Genomic DNA, 22,532 nt, shown 5'->3' on the forward strand with positions numbered 1-22,532 from the left:
CCAGTTTGTAAGGAATGGACATGCAAGCCTATCTGCAGTTCTGAAACGCTAAACTAAAATGTTAAATCTGCGTTTTCAAGTTGCTGAGATATTAGTTCCTTTTTCTTCTTTGTACTGTCCTGTAGTTTCAATTTTTGCCTGATTGTGTAAATCGAATTTTAAGCTTTCAGTCACTTAACTGAGTTGTAAAGAGTAGAGGTGCTGGCTCTTCAGCACAGAACGGCCTCTTCCCCAGCCCCACTGCCTGGGCCTACTACCCCACCCCCACCTTCATTTTACCTGGATTCCTCATACTTTGAGTTGTCTAATATTCTAGGAACCTTGACTTCCTGCTCAAGCTGAGCTCAACTGCCCCCTGGCCTTCTCTGTCATCCCATTGTCACCCCAACATAAACTTGATCTGCAGTATCACCCTAAACATCTGCCTATGATCTGCCTCTCCTGTCACATTAGGTCAGGGACCAGACTGATTCACTTCATGTCCCCAAAATGACTCCTGGATGTCAGTCAATGTTCATGAAACAAACCAGAATGTTTGAGATCTCCTCTTGCCTAGCCCAGGTGGCCGGGCACACAGTGTAGGTGCTACTTAATATTTAGAAGTACATAGATAAATTAAAATGTTGAAGAGCGAGGTATAAAATGTTGAAGAGCGAGGTACTCGAGCAGCTAAGGCAAGAGGACCACTGTGAGTGTGAGAGCAGCCTAAGGTATATAGAGAAACTGTATCTCAAAAACATTAAAACAATAAATAAAAGAAAGCAGATGAAATTGGACGTAGTGGCTCACAGGTAGAATCTCAGCACATGGAAGGTAGATACAGGAGTATCACTGCAAGACCAGCCTTAGCTACACAGTGACACTGTCTTAAAAGTCCAAAGAGAGATGGGGGTAGTGGCATAGACTTTAATGCCAGTTAAAGACTCAGGAGGCAGAGGCAGTTGGATCTCTGACTTCAAGGGCAGCCTGGTTTATAGCATGAGACCCTGTTTCAGGGAAGAAGGGGGAAAAAAAAAAAAGGCCAAAGAAAGCAACATGATGAAACACACTTTAGTCCTAGCACTAAGAAGTAGAGGCAGGCAGATCTCTGCTAGTTCTGGGCCAGCCCACTCTTCATAGTGAGACCCTGTCGAAACACACACACACACACACACACACACACACACACACACACACACGCACACGCACGCTAAAGAGAGAAGACGGTAAGGAAAGTAGAGAGGAAAAAAGAAACATGAGCATGAACAGACTGATTTGTTACTAATGGGGGAGTTTTTGTTTTGTTTTTGTCCCTCAGTCCTAGTCACTCGGGAGGATGACTTCAACAACAGACTGAACAACCGCGCTAGCTTCAAGGGCTGCACAGCGCTGCACTATGCCGTCCTGGCCGACGACTACCACATTGTCAAGGAGCTGCTGGATGGAGGTGGGTGAGAGCTGTGGTTGCGGCTGGCAGGAGAGAGAGCGCTCTCTACTTCTAGCACCCTGTTACTCTCTGTGAGCTGAAGAGTGCTCATGTTTCCCAAGAATAAGTGTCGATGTGTGATTCGCCATCTGGTGGTTGGTGTATGTTCTTGGGGGGATGGAGGAAGGTCTCCACCCTGTCTGCAATAAGCTGGGAGGTTTTTTAAATCATTTTTAAAAATCATGTGGAGAAGTAGAAATGGGAACCTGAGTGCAATGTCCTTAGAGGTTAGAGGTGTTGGCTCTTCCTGGAGTTACAGAAGCAACATGGATACTAGGAACTGAGCCTAGATCCCCTGGAAGAACAGGAAGTTCTCTTAATTGTGAGCTGTTTGTTTCTTCAGCTTCACTGTGAGAGTTTTCTTGACTGATGGCTCCTCCCAAAAGTCCTCTTTTTCTCCTGTGACCTCCAGAACAGGACCAGGGGAGCAAGGGAGTCATGCCAAGCCCTACTAACCCATGTTACAATTGTCGCCCTGGACCCTGGCCCTTGCCAGTCTCTTAGGCCCTTTGTGACTGGGGAACCTTTTTAATGGCTGCAGTCATTGTGTAACTTCTACCAGCTGTATGTTTGCCACCTAACCACTTTTCCAAAATGGTTAGTGAGGAAGTTTGTTCTGTCCCACAGCCTTTGCCTTCCAAGCCCAGTTTCCTAATCCTCTTCCAGCCCATGTCATGTCCTTGCATTGGGGACGCTTCCCAGGAACCCAGTCTTGCTGCCACCTGTCAGCCATAGACCCACTGGTTTCATAACCAGGCCTTGCCTGTACCCTCAGCCTTCATGAGACCAGCCCTAAAACATGCCTTGGTCTGGAACAGCAAAACTGTTCTGGGTGTGGTGACTGCCTGGGTGACTGCTAACTTTTAGAATAAGGACTCAGTGCTCCCAGGAGCAGAAGCTGCAAAGACATCCCCAAGCAGGCTGCTTCCCTTTGTCTCTCTGGCGAGACATTTAGAGCTAAGCATCGGAGCATGCACTGTGGGGCTTCTGTCTTCCATGCCTTAAAATCAATATGCCCAGTCATTGTCTCCTGGTTCATGTCCCTGCTTCCCCCAACCACCAAACAGACAGAGTTCACTCTACAAGGAGCCTTCCACGCAAATCTTCCAGATCGAACACCTTTAAAATGAAGAATTGAGGGCCTTTTATGAGGCTCCCTCCACCCTCACCCCCCCAGGCCAAGGCTAGCCCAGGGACATGCTTTCCTGCCCGGTGACATGGAACGGATGGCCTGAGCCCCAACCTTTGCATTTCTCCCACCTGCCTTTTTAGTAGTCATCCATTTATACCCCTGTCCTAGTTTCCCAGCCTCGAGGGCCAAAACCATCACCCCACTTGTTTCTCCCTTCTAGACCTGAACAAGTTGCTGTCACTCAGGGCCTGCAGGCCTGCCAACTTCTGACCCCTCTCCCCTTGTTGACCTCCCTTCGCCTACCAGTGTGTGTGACCAGCCATCCGAGAGGAGGATCCTGCTCTCTTGTCCTAGGGGCTGTTGTCGGTAACATTTCCAAAGTCTTTGACCTCTGTTGACCTTTTTCAGAGGGTCTGCCTTCCTGCCCATCAGCTTTATCAGTGTTCTGGCCACCAGCTTTGCCGTAGCAGCACGGAGGGAGGTACTTTCTGCAAGATCCAAGGCAGGCCTAGGCACAAAGGCCGTCTGCTCACAAGGTTCACAGAGGTTTAGGTTCCTGGATCTGTGGGTTAGGGTTAGAGGGAGCTCTTTATTTGTGCTGTAAAGAGGCTCAGGCAACAGCATCAGGCTGATGATGTGAACACCCTCCAGCCTGTAGGAGGCAGCATGGAGTAATAGAAAAGACAGCATAAGCTTCAGAATCAGCTAACCTGTGTTGGAATCCCAGTTTCCATAAACTAACCAGGTTGCCTTGGACAGGTTACCCTAACTCTCAGCCTCAGTTGTTTTCTGTGTCAGAGGACACCTTCACAGGAGTATGTGGATAGTAACAGGTATAAAACTCTCTGGCAGACACATCACATGCTCTGTTACTGGTTTGTTTGGGGTTTATTCATTTTCAATTGAGTTATAGTCATTGTATATGGTAGTAGGGTTTTTGTGTGCTTGGATCAGTATCCCTACTACCCTTCTCTCTCTCCCTCCTGCTGTCCTACTAGTTGTTTCGTTCCCTCAGTTTCACGGCGTGTATATGTAGATGATTTTATGTGCCTACGTTAAGTCTCAGATCCAAACTGAAAGACAAACATTTTTCCTCATCAGTAACAGTTATGATTGTGACTTAGACACAGAGTTCACACACTAGTGCTGGCAGCTGAGACCCCATTTCTCTTAGCTCTGCCTCCACCTTCAGCATCCCCGCGCTGCCTAGAGCACCACTGTGTTTCTTCTCTCCTCACCGGCATGCACAGACACTTGGGAAGCCTTTCTTGCTTGTCCACCTATTCAGGTACTTCCTCCCGTGAACTCACACAGTGTTGGCCCAGAGCTTCCAAGGTCATTCTTTCTATTTCAAGAGTCCCCATACTGTGGAAAGGCACATGCTTTGGAGACAACCTTGGCCTTAAAGCATGTCTCAGTTAAGTCATTATGTTAAACTGTTTGTTATCTCTGAGCCTTGGGGACATCTTAAGGATCAGGCACACTGTCCTGGCCCTGAGACTCTGATGCTGACAGATGAGCAAACAGGCCATGGCAGTGGGGTGGGTGCTCCACAGGAGGATGAACAAGGGGCTCTGTGTACGTAAAAGAGGAAATGGTTTCTTGTCATTGACTAGCAGGAAGGTGGAATACATTACAGAAAGTCCTAGAGGAGTGGATGGTCCCCCTTTCCAGGAGGAGCACAGGAAGACAGAGCTCTGGTAGGGACGGGAAGTGACTGGTGTCAGTCCTGTGGTTGCCATAGGGAGTATTCCTCCGTACATATTCCCCCTTGGTGCTGCGGCCTCTGGCTGCTGGTGACGTAAAGCAGGACGGCACTGCTTCCATGCTTAACTTCCCAAGTATAAGAAAAGATGAGGAAAATGTGTGGGAGCGATGACTGGAAAGAGAAGGGGAGGTGGCTGCGCTGCCTTATCTCAGCACATCCAGGGCTGTTAAGCTGCATTAACAGTTTCCTCTCAGGAATGTGCTCCCTTGGGCAGCTCTGAATGCCTAAAACATACCTTTAATCATGGTGGGTTTTTTTTTTTTTTTTTTTTTTGACTCAGTTCCTTCAGAGAAATAAGCCCTAAAGCCCTGAGGCATCTGTTGATACAAGGAACTCGCTTTTCTCTGAGGCATCTAAAATGGTACAAGGTAAATGCCACTCTTGGGAGAGGTGATAAAATCATTTTTTTGTCAGCCTGACACTTAGCTGCGCTTGCTGCAGCCTCTAGCACCCACCCAGTGTTTCCAGCACTGCCCCTCTACCCCTGCAATTCTTTCTGCCATTTATGTCCCACTGAGGCCTTCTTGGGCTGGCAGGCTTCTTTCTACCAGCCATCCCCGGTTCTCCGGCCGCCTTCCTGCTGCATCTTCCCTGCCCCTAGGCCTAGGGTACAGCATGACTTACTAAATTAAGGTAGAGTGCACCCTGAGAGGCTGGCCGTCCTTTCATCCACCTCCTTAGCTACACACTACCACACTACTGAGTACGTTTTTGGATGCAATAACAGATTTCCAAAAGCCCCACATCACTTCCTGACCACCCACTCTTAGTGTCCTGCTTGCCTCCCATATGAGCCATCTCTTCATCTCCTCTTCCCACTGCTGTTTCCTGTTTCATCACTGTTGCTCCTTACCTCAGAAATGCTTGGCCCTTCTGAAACCTAATCCACCTTCCTTAGGGCCTCCCTCAGCCTTTGCTTCCTACTTTCAAGGTTCCTCTTTGACCTCTCTCTGAGTGCCTGGCCGAAGTGTCAGTGTTAACCTGCAAGCATCCACTGCAGCCTGCCTGAGGCAAACAGCCTGTTGTTAGTCCATCATCAGGACCAAAACTCAGTGTTCCGTTTCTTGTTCCACTTCACTGTCTGTCCATCTGTCTGCACTGGCAGATGTTGTGCTGTCAGCTTTCTTTGCCTGGGGCTGTCTGCCCTCTGTTGAAACTTCACACCCAGTAGTGCAGAGAAGGATCAGAAGTTCTGGCTCTGCCACCCGCAAATTCTCCTTTGTGCAAACCCTTTCTCACTCTATAAAATAGAGCAGCTACAGAAGCTGATCTCAGGAACCTCTTCCTGCCCATAGGTCTGTGCAGCAAGTCTCTCCCATCATTTATCAAGCATTTGTTGTAGTAGTCAAACTTTTTATTGCTCTGACAAAATATCCAGCATAAATATTAAAGGGAGAGGATTTGTTTTGCTCATAGTTTCAGAGGTGTTAGATCACCATGGTGGGGAAGGTGTGGTGGGGCTGTATAGGCAGGAGAGGGGGAGAGAGACTGTGCTTCTCCCCCACCCCACCCCCACCCCTTGCTAATCCTCTCTGGAAACTTGCTAACAGCTCTAACTCTGGATGCCTTAGCGATTGACACTTCTTGGCCTGATCAAGGTGACGGTGAAGATGGCCCATCACATTTGCTGAGCACCTCTCCTGTCATAGGCTCCAACCGGGCACCAGGCCGATAAATGTGATGCAGGCCTGGGTGTTGCTCTTAAGGAACTCATAAGGAATGAGAAACCAAGACGTTAACAGTGACTCTGATGTGGTAGTGGAGACCTAGAGAGGGTGCTGAGGGATCACAGAGAAAAGATCTTAAGCTACATGTTGTGAAACACCTGTCACCCCAGCACTTAGGAGGTGGAGGCAGGAGGAGCCAGAGTTTGAGGTCAGCCTGGCCCATAGGAGACCCTGCCTCAAAAAAAGTGTGGTGAGACACACCAGTAACCACAGCCCTTGGAGGCCTAAGGCAATGGAACCATAAGTTTGAGGCCAGCGTGACTACATACTGAGTTCAAAGCCAGTCTGAGATGAGACCTTGTCAGAAAACAGAACTTTTGGAGTCTCTGATAAGGCAAGGAAAGCCCAGTGCAGAAAACGGTATTTATCCTGACTCTGAAAGGATGGATGTCAGGCCCTCCCCAGGTTGGCAGGGGCGGTAACCAGAAGGGCACGTGTCCAAAGCAAGGAAGGTGAAGCAGAATGCTCTCTTCTGCAGAATATGGTTAGTTTAGAAGAGCAAGGACTCAGGCATCGGAGGGCAGGAATGGAAAGCAAGAGCTGGTTCAGGAGGGTTTGCACTGAGGAAGCTGAACTGTTCCTCCGTAGCAAACCATGACAATTTAGAGGAGAAACATGACAGGCTTTGTGAAGGTTTTTTGTGGTTGGTTGATTGGTTGGTTGGTTGGTTGGTTGGTTGGTTGGTTGGTTGGTTGGTTGGTTTTGAAACAAAGTCTTAATATGTTCCAGGCTAGTCTGAACTTGCTGTGTGTAGCAAAGGGTGACCTTGAACTCCTACCCTCTTACAAGTTTCCGAAATGTTTATCTGCTTCTGCAATAGCTGAATATATTGTGGAATTCTTATAGCAGTGGGAATGAATGAACTTGTGCTCTGTCAATACCCATGGGTCACATGCTTTAACTGTAGGCCTGTGCTTAGAGTTCACAACAGACAGAACTAGTCAGTGGTGATCGTCCGAGTGGTGACTAATCTCTAGGGCGTGAGAGGGACTGGGAGAGGACACGGAGGGACTGCAGGGAGCTCTGTGGTGCAGTTATGCAGGTCCCTACCTTGACGCTGCTCTGCGTCCTCCTGTGATTCTTTCTGGGAGTCCTGCTGTGCCTGAACTCACTCCGTATGTGTGGCCAGAAATCTCACACTGTGGTGCCAAGCCATGCCCACTGCACTTTATGAACAAAATCACTTTCTTACTCTAGGCCAAGACCGCTAGCTTCTCAGCCTTTTCACTCCTCAGTCTCTAAGCCCCCCCTAAGCTGCTCTCAGCTCCTGTTTCACATTTGTAGTCAGAAGGGAACCTCCTCCCTGCTGCCAGGCCTCCACCTGCCTGCACTGTGCCTTCCCAGGTGATGCTTTCCTTTTCAGCACTGAAAGCAGCTCTTCCAGAGCTCTGCTTCCACTCTCCTTCCACTTTCCCAAGGTCTCTGCTCCCCTATACATGCCTCCCTCTCCTGCATTCCTTTTCTCCTTCTGTAGATGTTCATTCTCATGAGTTTGAAAATGTACCTTCAGCTCATGCATTTAGAAAAAACAAAACAAACAAAACCAAAAAACAGCCCCAAAGCTACCTCTAGAACTCACCTTATTCCTTTCATGTCTTAATGACTACAATTCTCAAGGGAGTGAGTAGCAGCTTCTCTTTCTTCCCGAACCTCAACTGTTAACCTCAATGTTAACATGACTTAAGTGTATCATTGCCTTGATTTTCAGATTCTAAAACCTAAATCACCCTCAATTCTTGTCTCTTCCACTCCATGGACAGTACTGTAGTAAGTCCTGTGGAGTAGAAGGACCCTCATCTCTCCTTGACTGCCCCTAGATGATTATTCTCTCAGTTACTCCTGTTTCTTTCAAACCTTCGATCAACCAACAGTCAAAGAGATCTTCCTAAAATACACCATGCCCAGCCAGGCAGTACACGCCTTTAATCTTAGTGCTCAGGAGGCAGAGACAGGTAACTGAGTTTGAGACCAGCCTGGTTTAAGAGAAAGTTCCAGGACAGCCAGGGCTGTTATACAGAAAAACCCTGTCTCAAAAAAAAAAAAAAAAAAGTTTTTTTTTCCTTAAAACTTTGACCTCAGTATTGAAACAACCACCAAGCCTTAAATAAGCCTGTGTTGTTACCTAAACCCCTGTAGCCTCACAGGACTGTTCTCCCTTCCTGTCACTGTCTCTCAGACAGACTGTGGCCCTTCCCATCTCTTCAAAGGATAGCCACCCTGTCATTCAGTCTTAATTCAAGTGTCCTTCTCAGTGACCCTCCCAAGGCCCCCTAGTAAAAGATGCTCCCATGCCACTGCCTTACTGCTCCTAGAGAGAAACAATCCATAGTGAGCGTGTGGAAGGTGACTCAGATTCTTACTGACAAGGGAGCCTCCTGGCTTTCCTGTCAGAATGGCTGGCAGGGCAGCCAGTTGGACCAGGTGGGTTTGAAGAGGAAGGTTAGAGGTGGTCGTCTCTTGGGGGTGGCTGAGTCTTCATATTGCCCATGGAGGGTGGTGCAGCTGAAGAGCCCCAAGGACCTCACCAACGTAAGCCCAAGAAAAGAAGCTGTGTAAGAGCCTTGGGAAGCAGGAGACAGTAGGCGGCCCCTGCACTAAGCCAGTACCTCGTTCACTGTGTGTGAAAGATTGGGCTCTGTTTGAATCTGCAGTTTACCACCAACCAGTTATCTTCTACACTAGATTCTAGCCAAATTTTGGCTGAGAAACCATACTTTCTTAAGTACAACCAAAATGAATTTTTAGAAAAGGGATATTTTCAGAAGGAATGTCAACTACATGCCCAAATTGGTTATTCATTTCCATAGACATAAAATGACTCTGAAAGTCACTATGAACGTTTCTCATAAAGGAAGGTAGTGAGGTCCACTGGCTGACACTAGTTCAGGGACCCTACATTAAGTATCACAGCTGTACTGGTCCTCTGGGCAGAGGGGGAAGACAGATGAGCAGAAGATAAGATTAGCCTCTGCCCTCAAGTAGACAGTTCGGGACACATAGTCATACTGCATGGCACAGGGATCAAAGGCTGTAGGCGCTGGGGACTGTGATCCACCCCAGCGCTGCCACCAGCTCTTCTTTGTAATCACAGCACCTTTCTGGCATCACTTTTTCACCTATAAAATGAGGAGACCATGTTGATGACCAAAAAGTGCCTTTTGCTCGGCACAGGTGCAAAGCCTTTGTGCTGCCAGCTGTCTAAGGGAGCACTGAGGAGAGGTTGGTGATGGGCACTAGGTCTGCATGGAGTGTTCTACAGCAGACTATGGTGGTGGCTGTACGGTGCTGTCTGCATACTAAACAGCATTAAATTGCATACTTTAATGTGCAAACTTTATAGCATGTAAATTATATTTCAGTAAAGCTGTTGAAAAAGAAAAGAAAATATTCCTGGCCATTCTAAACTGAAATATACTGGCTTGGATGGGTGACTGGTTGCTTGGAAGCAAGACAGAAAGCCGAGAGAACTGCAGTCCGCTCCGCAGCTAGCGTGGCAAGTGAGATGAGCCGACAGTGATGTAAGTCAGTGTCCTTTTCAAGAAAGTGCTACCAGGAGACTGAAGAGATGGCTCGCCGCCTAAGAGTGCGTGCTGCTCTTGCAGACGGCTTGAGCTCTTTCCTGTACCCAGTCTGGGCTGCCCACAGCTCCTTACGACTCCAGCTCCAGGACACCCAGCATCCTCCTCTGGACCTCCGCAGTCACCTGTACACATGTAACACACACATAAATATTTTCTAATTCTTAAAGAGTGCTGTTAAAATCTGTAAACATTCTCTTACTTTAATGATGTTTTGATTGATTTTGTCTTATCTTAGCAAATATTTATTGCATACCCCATCCCTTGCAAAGATAAAAGTCTGTCAGAAACATTAGACAAATAATTCCTAAGTTATTAGGTACTAATAGAAGTATTTTTACAGAAGAGTAGAAGGTACTATGAGAGCATAATGGAGACCTGATCTAGTCCAGGGAAGCTGAGTTTTGAAAAGTAGATACTAGCTCATCATCTAGCTTAAGACAGCCCTGTGGAGGGAGGTGGCCATTGATCACCCTTAGGGACCAGCAGTCATGGACCCAGGGACCCTGGGAAGTAGGGGTGGTCTGTGGTGGTGGTTCTCAACCTCTCGAGTGCTACAACCCTGTGATGTAATTCCTCATGCTTTGGTGACCGCCAACCATAAAATTATGTTGTTGCTACTTCATAAGTATAATTTTGCTACTGTTATGAATCCTAATACAATGATGTGCAGGGTATCTGATATGCGACCCCCAAGAGGGTTGAGACCCACAGGTTGAGAACCCTGTTCTATGGAATTGTCATTACAGTCCACGCATTAGATCAGGTGTGACGGGACGTAGGCTCACCATGACCCTGAGCTCTGCCTTCAGCACTTAACCAGCTCCGAATGAAGCTTCCCTTGCTCATCCCAGGATGAGGTACTTCTGTACCCCTGTGCCTTTGGAATCAGTAAGTGCCTGAGGAGAGACGAGAGCCTGGTCTCTGTGCTTTCCAGAGCCACCTGCCATCCAGCGACCGCATTTCATCAAGGCTCTAATGGGCTCCAAGCAGCCTTCAGATGAGCCTGGCTGGCATCCGGCATGAGCTCATCACTGCCAACTGTAGCAGCTGGAAGCCCAGGCTGCCCTGGGTGAAGGAGAGGTCAGCATTGGCCAGGCAGCCATTCTGTGTCCCATGTCGTCCACCTGTGCTGTACCTGGAGATAGCTGAGGAGGACTCACAGCTCCCAAGGCCAGCTGCCCTTTGCCAGCTTATTCACGCCCTGCTAAGACATGTGTCTTAGATTGGAAGGGGACTCTGCTTTAGGAAGGGGTCTCAAATTGAAGGTCAGGGCCTGCAGAATACCAGCAAAAAGTTAGACTGGAGATGAGCCAGAACCAGGATTCCCTCCCCCCAAAAGGAGTTTGCTTCTGGCATTCCTGTGTTCTTTTCTCTGGAAAGAAGCCTGACGAGTGAGTCCTCAAAAGAGCCACACAGCATGGATATTCTCTGTGGGTTTGAACTACATACTCCTTTCTGAACTGTGTGTTGAAAATGAATTCTTTTCATTAGAACCGAAGGGAGCTTGCTGCTAAGAAGCCCTTCAAGGGACCCCTTTGAAGTAATGGATCCCTGTGTGGTAGGAAGTGCTGACTGGGCATTGGGTCTGGCCCTTACATCATTCTGACACTGACCCTAACTGTGAGTCCTTCCCTTTCACACTGGGTTAGGGCACCCACCCTAAAATAAGTTAGTCTATGACACCCAAAGCTCCCATCATGATGTTTTGTGACTTTGAATGAGCAGTTGCCTTATGATTAATCCGAGAACATGCAAATCGAAGTTTTCATATTTATTTATCAACTAATATTTTTCTGCAACTGATCACCACCATCTCTTCTCTGGGCTTCTCTGTGTATTCTTAAAGTGTCCTGTCTAATTTTCTTGCCTCCCTTATTCAGGACTGAACTATCTCCTTCCCACTGAACTGCATTCCCAGAAGGCAGTGTATTCCTGGGTGCTTGGGCACAGGCAATACAGGGAATAAAAGATGAGATATAGGCCCTGCTCTTGTCTCTCTCCATGGTAATTGGCAACAAGGAAGTGTAGGATCAAAATGGCCTTATAGCAGGCGTTGAGGATTAGGTGGCACTACAGGCTCAGGCCCTATAGAATTCAAGCAGGCAAAGGGAAAGAACAAAGCTTCTCTGTGAAATGGAAACAGAACGGGCCCTGAACCTGCATGCTGTGTAGAGATTATAGGGAAATGGCCACCCACTGGGCTGTGAAGGGGTCTTGAATGCAGAAGGCCTTTGGGATAAACAAACAGGATAAATTTGTAGTCAAAATAATTTTGAAGTGATTGGTGTGTGTGTGTGTGTGTGTGTGTGTGTGTTAACCATGATGATTTTTACTTTTAAAAAGGTACAAAATAAAGATTCATGCAGTGCTTTAGGCAAACAGTGTCCCTGCCACATTTCTGGTCCTCCTCAGAAGCAGGCCTTGTGACTTTCTTAAGATCCTCCCTGTGGCTGCTGTTAGCAGTTAGCTCTGGAGGGGTAAACACACACACACACACCACGAATGTGCTGTGGGATAAATCTGAAATGGGTCTCATTAGAGTGAAGTCCTGGTGTCCTCAAGCATGCCTTCACTTTGGAGACTATCTTTAAGAAGCTGCTCTCGCACCTTTTCCAGCTTCTAGAGGCCTTCTTTCCATGTGCTGTCGCCCCACCCCTCTTCCAGCAATGACCAGTCGAGTGTCTCCAGTGTTTTGTCACCCAGACATGCTTTTCCCTTCCCCCTCCCTCATAAAGACCCTGTAGTCATGTCGGGCCAACTGGCTGGCCCACAGTGTGGGAGTGGCAGCTGAGGAGCAGCCCTAACTGTGTCCTCAGCCTCCGCCCCCGTTCTTCTCTCCAGGACATACTCACAGGCTTCCAGGACTTGCAGGTGTCTTTGGACATACTCTGCCTAGAATATTCTCAGGAATTTTATGCGTGCTTTGTTTTCATGTTCTTGTTTTTGAACAGTTAATATTTGCACATAGCACAAACTTCAAAAGAATTTTCAGGAAAAAGTCTTCCTCCCAACCCAACTCTAACCAAAATATTGTCGAGTCTCTCTGTTGTATTTCTTTTGTTTTGTTTTATTTCTTTTGTTTCTTTTGCCCTCCTTGCAATTAATTGGATTAATCATTGGAGACACTTTTAATCTCGAGCAAACACCCTGGTTCATCAGACTTTCCCCTTGAACCTGACTTTCCCTGAGCGTCTTTCCAAAACCAGTCTTCATGCAACACTTGTGAGATGAATTTTCTTCCCATATTTCCTTACCCCAGCACTTAGCCCACAGTGACCAGTTTGTATCTGGCCTTGTATGTATGCAAAACCCCTTCCTGGGCCCACATAGACTGTCAGTGTACTCACAGATATACACTGTTTAAAGCCTGTAATTCATTACTGTCCTTAATTACATCAGTGCTAAAATTGTCTCTGATTTTACTAGGATAGAAGTCCTTTAGCTCTTGCTTGCTTTTCTTTTTGTTGTTTGTTTGGGTTTGGTTTTTGGATTATGGCGGTGTTCTGTTTGTTTTTTGAGACAAGCTCTCTCTACAGAGCCCTGGCTGTCCTACAACTCATTAAATGGATCAGGCTGTCCTTGAATTAAGAGATCCTCCTGCCTTTGCCTTCTGAGTGCTGGAAGTAAAGGTGTGTACCACCAAGTTTCTTTTTCTTTTTTATCTTAATCACAGGTTATTTACTTTGTATCCCAGCCATAGCCCCCTCCCTCATTCCCTCTCAATCTCACCCTCCCTCCCTCATCTTCTCCCTGCCCCTGTCCAAGTCCACTATCAGGGGAGGACCTCCTCCCCCTCCATCTGACCCTAGCTTATCAAGTCTCCTCAGGACTGGCTGCAATGTCCTCTTCTGTGGCCTAGCCAGCCAGGCTGCTCCTCCCTGGGGGGGGGGGGGGGCGGGCAAGAGCTCGCTATTGAGTTCATGTCAGGAATAGCCCCTGTTCCCCTTACTAGAGAACCCATTTGGACACTGAGCTGCCATGGGCTATATCCAAGCAGGGGTTCTAGGTTATATCCATACATGGAGAAACAGTCTCATGAAAGACCCCTGTGCCCTGGTATATTTGGTCCTTGTGGAGCCCCTGTACTCTCCAGGTCTTACTAACTCCCCCTTCTTTCATATGATTCCCTGCACTCTGCCGATGGTTTGGTTATGAGTCTTAGTATCTGCTTTGGTACACTGCAAGGTAGAGTCTTTCAGAGGCCCTCTGTGGCAGACTCCTGTCCTGTTACTTGTTTTTTCCTCCATGTTTCTTTTTAATTCTTTTGTTTTTTGAGGCAAGGTTTCTCTGTATAGCCCTTGCTGTCCTGGACTCGCTTTGTAGGCCAGGCTGGCCTCAAACTTAGAAATCTGCCTCTGCCTCCCACATACTGGGACTAAAAACGTGCCTGGCTTTACTTTTATTCTTACAGTGTTTTCTTATTTCTGGAATAACAAAACCATTGGGGCTCATCTTGTGCCAGTCTTGTTTCTGCCTTGACACCCGAGCGGTAGGACTTCTTAGTGAGCAGTCATCTTGGAGATGCAAATCGGTGCTAAATTTCTTTCCTCCTCCGGGGTCTTGCAGTCTTCGTGGCTTCACTCTAGAAAGATGTCTGCGAGCCGTCTCTTCATTGTTGAGCCCGTGGGGCCGCTGACTGACGGCCAGCTGTACTGCTCCTTCTGCTATGGCTTTGTAGCTTGCGGTGGACATGGAGGTGAGCGCAGCAAGATCGTTGCTCCGCAGCAGCACTTCAGCTCCCTGACCTCCTGAGCCAGTGTCCCAGTTCCTTTCTATTGCTGCAGCAAAGTACCGGACCGAGGCACTTCATGAGAGACAGTGTTTAATGTGAGACTCGTGGTTGCAGCAAGTTAGAATCCATGACCGTCATGGTAGGGAACATGACAGCAGGAATACAGGCATTGCATGGGAGCCATGGCCAAGAGCTCACATCTTGATCTACAAGCACAGCACAGTAAGCTCACTGGGAATGGCTTGGGCTTTTTGAAACATTGAGGCTCATCCCCAGTGACACATCCAACAACGAGTGCCAGAGGGCAGAGGGCAGCCGTGACACCGCATAGGAGATGGCCACTACCTCACAGACAGCAAGGAGCAAAAAGGCCTAGGTACATTTGTTATACTTTTTGTTGACAGCCAACATTTTCAAGTTTCTGTTGCGGTGTTGGGGAAGATGTGTGGAGGCCAGAGGTTGGCATCAGGTGTTTTCCACAATCATTTGCCACCTGACTGTTCTGAAACAGGATCTCTTACTGAGGTGGGAGCTCACTGATTGCAGAGACTGACTGGCCGACAAGCTTATAGGATCTCCAGCACCAGGGTTCCAAATGTCCCGGGGTCCACTTTTACATGGGTGATGGGAATTCAAACGGAAGTCTCTTGCTTGCCTTGTGGGTACTTTATAGACAGCTGTCTCCTCGGCCCCAATATTTACATTGTAAACACAAGAGCGTATATGTCTACCAGAATATAACTATTTGCCTGTGCACACGCAGAGTGTGGAACCCTAAGAACAGCGTTGACTCCTGTTCCAGTTGATTTCTCCAGAGATCTGTTCTTCGTTGCATGCCTCTCCTGCTCTGAGAACACTGGCTATAAGCAGCACTGGTACATTCTGTCAGCTCAGCCATACAGTACAACACAGAAAGTTTCAGGTTCCTCTGCCCATCCTGCTTTAGAAAGCCAAGCTGCTAAAAGAGCTCAAGTCAGGGTCACTTGTAGTTCTCGCCCTGCTCCAAGACTGGCATCATCAAGTACTGAGCTCATAAGCACTTTGAGTTTATGTGCTCCCCTTTGATGTGTTTGTTATTCTTTTGAAATGTAATGGGTTGATTTCTCGGTCTGCGTTCGGTTGTAGGCTTTTCCTCCCTACCTAACCTATTGGCGTACGTTTGCCATTTAAATACATAGAGCATTAGCTTGTATCTAAAGTTTAAAACTGCGTAAGAGGGAGGCTGGGAATGTAGCTTAGTTGGTAGAGTGCGCACCCAGCATACGTAAGACCCTGGATCCAATTCCCAGCACCACAAGGATCTAGGCATAGTGGGACAAGCTGTAATCCTAGTACGTGTGTGTGTGTGTGTGTGTGTGCGTGCGTGCGTGCGCGTGCGTGTGTGTGCGTGTGTGCGTGTGTGTGCGTGCGTGTGTGTGCGTGTGCGTGCGTGTGTGTGCGTGTGCGTGCGTGTGTGTGTGCGCGTGCGTGTGTGCGTGCGCGTGCGTGTGTGCGTGTGCGTGCGTGTGTGTGCGTGTGCGCGTGTGTGTGCGTGTGTGTGTGTGCGCGTGTGTGTGCGTGTGTGTGTGTGCGCGCGTGTGTGTGCGCGCGTGTGTGTGCGTGCGTGTGTGTGCGTGTGTGTGTGTGTGTGCGCGTGTGTGTGTGTGAGTGTGTGCGCGTGTGTGCGCGTGTGTGCGCGTGCGTGTGTGGTATGTACAGGTGCCTGTGTGGAGTTGGTGCATGCATAAGGAAGCCAGAGGACCTCTTGGGTGTTTGTTCCACAGGAACACCATCCATCTCCTTTGAAAGAGGATCTCTTAATGTTCTACAGCTCCCCAGTTAGGCTAGCCTGGCTGGTCAGCAGGTCCCAGAGACTCCTGTCTCCTCTGTTCCCACTAGGACAACAAGCACATGCTCCCATACCCAGCGTTTTTACCTGGGTCCTAGGGATCAAACTCAAGTCCCATGCTTGCAAGGCAGCTGCTTTACTGGTGGTGCCATTTCCCTAGCCCCAAGAGACATGTTTTCTTATTTTCCCCACTTCCTACATAAGAGCTAACATGCTGTATGTGTTCTGTTTTCAGTTTTTACTTAGCCATGTTTGCCGGGAAACATACAGATCTGCCTTCCCTGTTTTTATGGCTGTACAGTATTCCATTCCTGGCCTATGCATGGACATGAAGGTTTTGAATATTTTGTAATCATAAGCATTGCAACTGTACCTGACCTGTCTGTCTTGTTGTTCCTGACTGTGCCTGTAGTAGAATCCCATAAGCAGCAGTCCTAGGAGGAGGGCATATGCATGTCTGTCTACTTAGAGTTTCACTTTGGTTCTCTTATTCACAAATGGATTTGAACATGATTTCATATACTTAAGAACCATTTTGATCTTCTTTTGTGAGTTATCTGTTCAGATCGTGGCCATTTTCCGTAGGACTTTTGGTCTTTATTTTCTCTTCGTTATTTTTGTTTTGTTTTAGCTTTGGGGGCGGGATCTTGCCATTCTCTCCCAGTCGACATGGTACTTCCTGTGTAGGCCAGAACAGCTTCAAGCTGCCAAGCACTCTGCCCGCCTCAGCCTTCTAAGTGCTGGGGTCATAGGTACACACCAAAAGACCCAGCTCTCTTTCAATTTAAAGATTTATTTGTATTTGTCTCTGTGATCATAAGCCATGTATGTGGAGCTGCCTGGTAAAGCTAGAAGAAGGTGTCATTTTTAACTCTCCTTTACTCAGTGCTATAAATCTGGTTCATCCTGCAGTCTCAGCTCTAGGACAGACTTTGTAAAGTCCTCAGAACTCATTAGATAAAAAGCACTTTTGAGAAAAATAATCCAGCCTAGGCAAAGTTCCAACAAAGTGGTCCTGTTGCTGTCCACACCTGTTCTCCACCCTCTCCTCGCTTCTCCTCTCCTATCATACTCTGTTTAGTTTTTCCAGATAGTCAACCTGATAACTCCTGGGTGTGGAGAAGGGAGCATAAACTGGAAGAGTTGTTGGCAGCAGCCTCTGCGTTGGGAAAATGTGCAGCAGTTTATGAGGTAGATGAGTAATTCCTTCAGCCTTGATGGGGGCCTGAGAAGCACCAGATAAATTGTTCCCTTGCCCAGACCCATATCATATAGCATTTGATGCCATATTAAAGACACCTCTTCCACACTTGCGACTCTCTTCATACTGCTAAGTACAGCTAAGAAGATCCCATTGGGAGGTTCCTTCACTTGTTTGCAAAGTCAGCTATGAATAAGGCCTCCTGTCTTCCTGAAGCGCAGAAGTCTGTGAATGTGCCTTAATCTAGAGGCTCACTCATTGCTTTTTTGTTTGTAGTTTTGCTTGGTTGTATTTTTGTTTTGGTTTGGTTTTTGTTTTGTTTTGTTTTGTTTGAGGTGTCTTGATGTCTAGCCTAGACTGGTTCATACTTAAAACAGTCCTCCTGCCTCAGTCTTTGTAGTGCTGAAATGTGAGCCACCAAAGGCAGCTTTAGCCACTGCTTTAACTGCTGGTACTTTTCAAAGCAGACGTCTGGATTGAGCTTTGGGGACAGACTTGTAAGTGGAAGCCTTCTCTTGATAAGCTCTCTTCGTTGCTGTGGACATTCAGCTGGGATTGGTCAGCAGACGCTTAAACATCTGGTCAGCTCTGCCCTTTGGGGTGGAGCGGTATTTTATAGACAACCCATCAAGATTGATCAGCCTACTAACTGAATTAGCCAGATGTGTGGGCATTGTGTGCCCTTTCCTCGGCCTCCTTCAATGTTGTTAGAGGGAAGCAGACGTGCAGTTAGCGTGTTTGAAGATGACGTGGTTTTAGTGCTCGAACAAAAGCTGCTGCCTCCCGCAGACTGTGGCCCTGCCCCAGACGTCAGCGGTATAATTACAACTGCTGAATTTAGCCTAGACCTGAGCTTGGCTTCCTCAGTCTCAGCTGTTGTTAGCAAGAGGGGGGAGGGGAGGAGAATCAGGCTCTTATATAGTCTGCTCTGAGCTCTGCTTTATCAGACAGAGCATGCTGACACCTTTGCGGGTGGTGTGCTGGGTTCTAGGAAGAAGGAGGAATAGGGCTAGTGTGAAACCCACAACTTCAGAAAACTTGCCCAAAATTTAAAAAATGAGCTGAGTTTCTGGCCCCCCGTGCCATCACATGCTACTCAAAGCATTATCCGCGTGTGCAAAACTACACAGGTTTGCAGTGAGCTGGAGTCAGGACTGACTTGACTTGGCTGGCTTCATACCTGCGGTGTGTTTGGGCACTCATTCCTTTCCTGACCACACTGGCCCTACACGTTTTTCTCAGAACAAACCAGGCGTTTTCATGTTGCCAGTAGCTCTGTAAACAACTCACTTGTGGTGTGTCTAAAGCCCCCTTCCTGGTTCTGTCTCCACAGTCGTGCTTGGTGAGTACCACCGGCCCCATCCACCAGCTTCAGCACGAAGCTGTTACAAGTCTGATGCCTCCTCCTTTGTGTTTAACAAGCCCTGTCTGTCTGAGGAATTCCTCTCAGGTCCATCTCTCCGTCCCCACTGAGCCTCGTTCAGGCTTTCTAATAAGAACGCTGCAGCAGCCTAATTGTTGTCCTCTCTTCCTCCAGAATCTCCTTCCGCCCAGCCTCTGCCCTGCTCTAAAACTCTCAGCAATTCCCAGTGCCTCCCAGGTCAGCCCAGACCCCTCACCCAGCACCCTTGCACTCTGCAACCCACCCTGAGTCTTGTGCCACCCTGTCTCTAAGAGGAGCTGCAAGGATGGTGGTTTGCTTTGAGGCTGGTGCTTGTTGGGCCCACAGGGAGACGCCTGGGAAATAGACAGGCTTTGTCTTCAAGGGCCACTGGACCACTCATGCCTTAGCAGTCTTTCCTCCTCCAGGCCTCCTCAGTCACTCTTCCCTGTGGGAAGCCCTTTCCTGCTTCTCCTACTATTCATGTCTGCTTAGCCTTCAAGAGGCAGCGCCTTATATTGTCTCTCAGGCTTTGCCTGGTGTGCTTACGTGAGGAGACTCACTTCTCACCCTCTGGAAGCTTAAAATACACAGCTTTTAGTGGGGTGGTAGCGGCAGATGCCTTTGACTTTAATCCTAACACTCTGGAGACAGACAGATCTCTGTGAGTTCAAGGCCAGCCTGGTCTATAGAGTGAGTTCCAGGACAGGCAGGGCTATACAGAGAAACCCTGTCTCAAACTGCCAAAAAGGAAAGAAAAAAAGAAGAAAGAAAATGAAAGAAAAAAAAAGTAGAGCTTTTAAAGATTACAGTTAAAGCTTTGAAAACCATATCCCTGTACATCTCTCCCTTGCACCCCTTCTCTTGGCTCCACAGATTCTGCCACCAGTCTCCCTGGCCAGGTTACTAATGGAGGAAGACCACCCCGTGTCCCTTCTGTCTACTATGAAAGTAAAGTAGCCAGCTCTGCGCTCACCCCAAATCCACACATATTCCTAGGCGACACTCACTGTAGGAAGGACTGCTTCGTAATGGTAACTAGAAGAGACCTAACGGTGGCTGTCAGTCATGGAAACTTCGCTGCATGCCAAGGCCTTCATCTCTCTTGATACCTGACTAACTCTACAAGGGAGAGACTCTGCTCGTCACCAGACTGTTCGGGAACTTGCACAAGGTTCACCCTCCTAAGCGAACCTTGTGGCAGGATCATCATATTATATTTGACTATGTTCTCATGAGCAGAATTCCAGTCAGCAGCCCCAGAGGTTCTACAGGGTAGTGGGTTCTGGAATGTTAGTTGGCTGATTGGTTGGTTGGATGGATCAGTGTTCTTCCCATTGAACTTGCCTTCAGGTTTAAAAGGAACTTGGCTGAGTGTCTGTAGCGTATGCCAAGAAATATGGATTTTGTCTCATCTCCTAATGCCCAGCTGTACACAGACCTGTTCCCTCCTACTCAGTAACAAACTGCCTGCAACTCTTTCCTGGCTCATATTTACAAGAGAATGTGATAAATTCCGTATTGATCCCTCCTGTTCCACTGTAAATTTTGCAAAAGATGATTAAATAGAGCAATAGAGTCTGCAGGCATTGTGGCTCAATATGTTGTGGACTGGCGTATCGACCTCCTCCATCCAAAGGCAGCCTGCGCCTATCCCTGCTGCCCCAGACCAGTAATTAAAATCCTGTGAGACTGGGATTTAAAATCCAATCATATCCCTGAATCAAGCCTTCTAGCCTCCCCATGTGACGAGTGCAATAAGGCAACGGCAGGAGCATGTTTATGTCTGTGCTGAAGCAGTCCCCATAGGGTGGGTTAGAGATGGAGAGTTGGGTAGCCCTGCTGGCTAAATCACTTCACCCTGACACCACAGCCACTTGTAAGACAAGCTGCAGGTACATTCAGTCCCAGCCAAAGACCACAACTCAATCTCTAAGAGCAAAATAGCTAGCACAAAAATTCACAAGTTCTGGCTCACTGTGCTCCTGTTCCGATAGACAGTGTGGAGAGTTTCAGCGAGTGTTTGGTCCTGAGTAAGCTACTGGGGAACGGACAGCCAGATGTGTGCGAGTTCCACCAGAACTCTTCACCATAATCTGAACTGGAGCTAGACTTCCTCACTGGGTCCTGCAATCAGTACATGCTTCTGTTGGAGAAAGGCATCCCCCTCCTCCCTGCAGGATCAGGAGCTCCCTAGGAGCAGAGACAGCATCTTCTTACTCACTTTTGTATCCTTAGCACAGTGACACACATATAAAGGACTCTCAAAAATATCTTTGAATGAGTAAGTGAATGTCTGTCTGTCGGTAGGTATGTGTATAAATTAGTTAATATTGAAAAACAGGAGCCAGGCAGTGGTGACTCACACTCTTTAATCCCAGCACTTGGGAGGCAGAGGCAGATAGATCTCTGTGAGTTCAAGGCCAGCCTGGTCTAACAGGGTGAGTGCCAGGACAGCCAGGGCTACATAGAGAAACCTTACCTTGAAAAAACAAAGGAAAACTAGGGGCTGGTTGGAAAGTTTGGCTCAGTAGTTAAGATTGCTTTCTGCTCCTGGAGGAACAGGGTTTGAGTGCCAGTACCCACATCGCAGCTCACAACCATATGTAACTCCATTTCCAGGGGATCTGACATCCTCTCCTGACTTTCACAGGCACCAGGAACACATGTGCACAGACATGCATGCAAACAAAATACCCATTCACATAAAATAAAAATAAATCTAAAAGAACCTGTAAATAACATCAGTAGTCAGCTTCCCAGGTAGCTCTCCGTTTAGTGCATGAGCGTTTGTGCTGGGGAACCTGGCTGCGCCATCATCTACCTTCAGGCTTTCTGATGCTTAGCAGGTCAGCCTCGGAATGCATCCATGGTCTTGTTATTAACCTCCCCGTTCTGCATGGTGGCAGGAATGGTCTCTTGAACTATTTTTTTTCTCCAGTCCAAATCACTAACTAACTCCCTTGAACCATTTTTCTCACATAGCTTCTAAACCCTTTCCACACCAGTTGTATTTCCCAGAACAATCTCTCTACTTTGTGTCTCTTCCAGAAGTTACGACTCCTCATTTATACTTCGCCTCTTAGTGTCAGCCTTCTGTCGGATGCATTCGGTGCCCTTCCCACCCTGATTACATCTGCAGATTTAACGAGGAGCCCAGCCCCATGATGTCCACATCAGAAATAAACATGCTGAACACGACTAAACCTACTTACTGTCGCTGGGAACTCTTCCGGTCTGTCTTTGCCTCACCCCCCTGGGGTCTGGTTGTCTGTCACTCACTGACTGACATTCCATATGTTACTGGCATCCAGCCCACACTTCACTGTGACCATAGAATTTTCCTGAGACATCCCATCCAGTGTCTGATGAAGTCACCCTTTGCCCTCACTACCTGACTGAGCTCACAGGTAATCCTGACAGGAAACGAGGCATCTCATATGGTTACCACAGACCTGCCAGATTCCCAGCAGGCACCCACCCCTTTCTTGAGGTTCACAAAGCGCTTTACTGATAGGCTTGCTTCTGGAGATGAGGCGGCCTGTGGAAAGTTTATGATTAGGTGATTAATCACTCAAAAAAGTAAATGACTCAAAGGTTATTTTACTATGTTTATTTATTCATAGTGTGTATGTATGCAAGTGTGTATACCTACATGCACATGCCACAGCATGCATGTAGAGGTCAGAGAAAAGCTTTCGGGAATTGGTTCTCTCC

The 22,532-nt window shown here is 47.8% G+C and overlaps 1 protein-coding gene across 1 annotated transcript in view; it reads left to right on the forward strand.

Moving 5' to 3' along the window:
• Positions 1 to 22,532, forward strand: part of Clpb (ClpB family mitochondrial disaggregase) — a 122,744-nt gene that overhangs the window by 51,263 nt on the left and 48,949 nt on the right. Inside the window, exon 5 of the mRNA XM_021640970.2 lies at positions 1,298 to 1,426. Within this exon, the coding sequence (XP_021496645.1) occupies positions 1,298 to 1,426 (129 nt within the window). The remainder of the gene's footprint in view (positions 1 to 1,297; positions 1,427 to 22,532) is intronic.

The sequence above is a fragment of the Meriones unguiculatus genome, chromosome 14 (assembly GCF_030254825.1).
Source record: "Meriones unguiculatus strain TT.TT164.6M chromosome 14, Bangor_MerUng_6.1, whole genome shotgun sequence".
NCBI lineage: Eukaryota > Metazoa > Chordata > Mammalia > Rodentia > Muridae > Meriones > Meriones unguiculatus.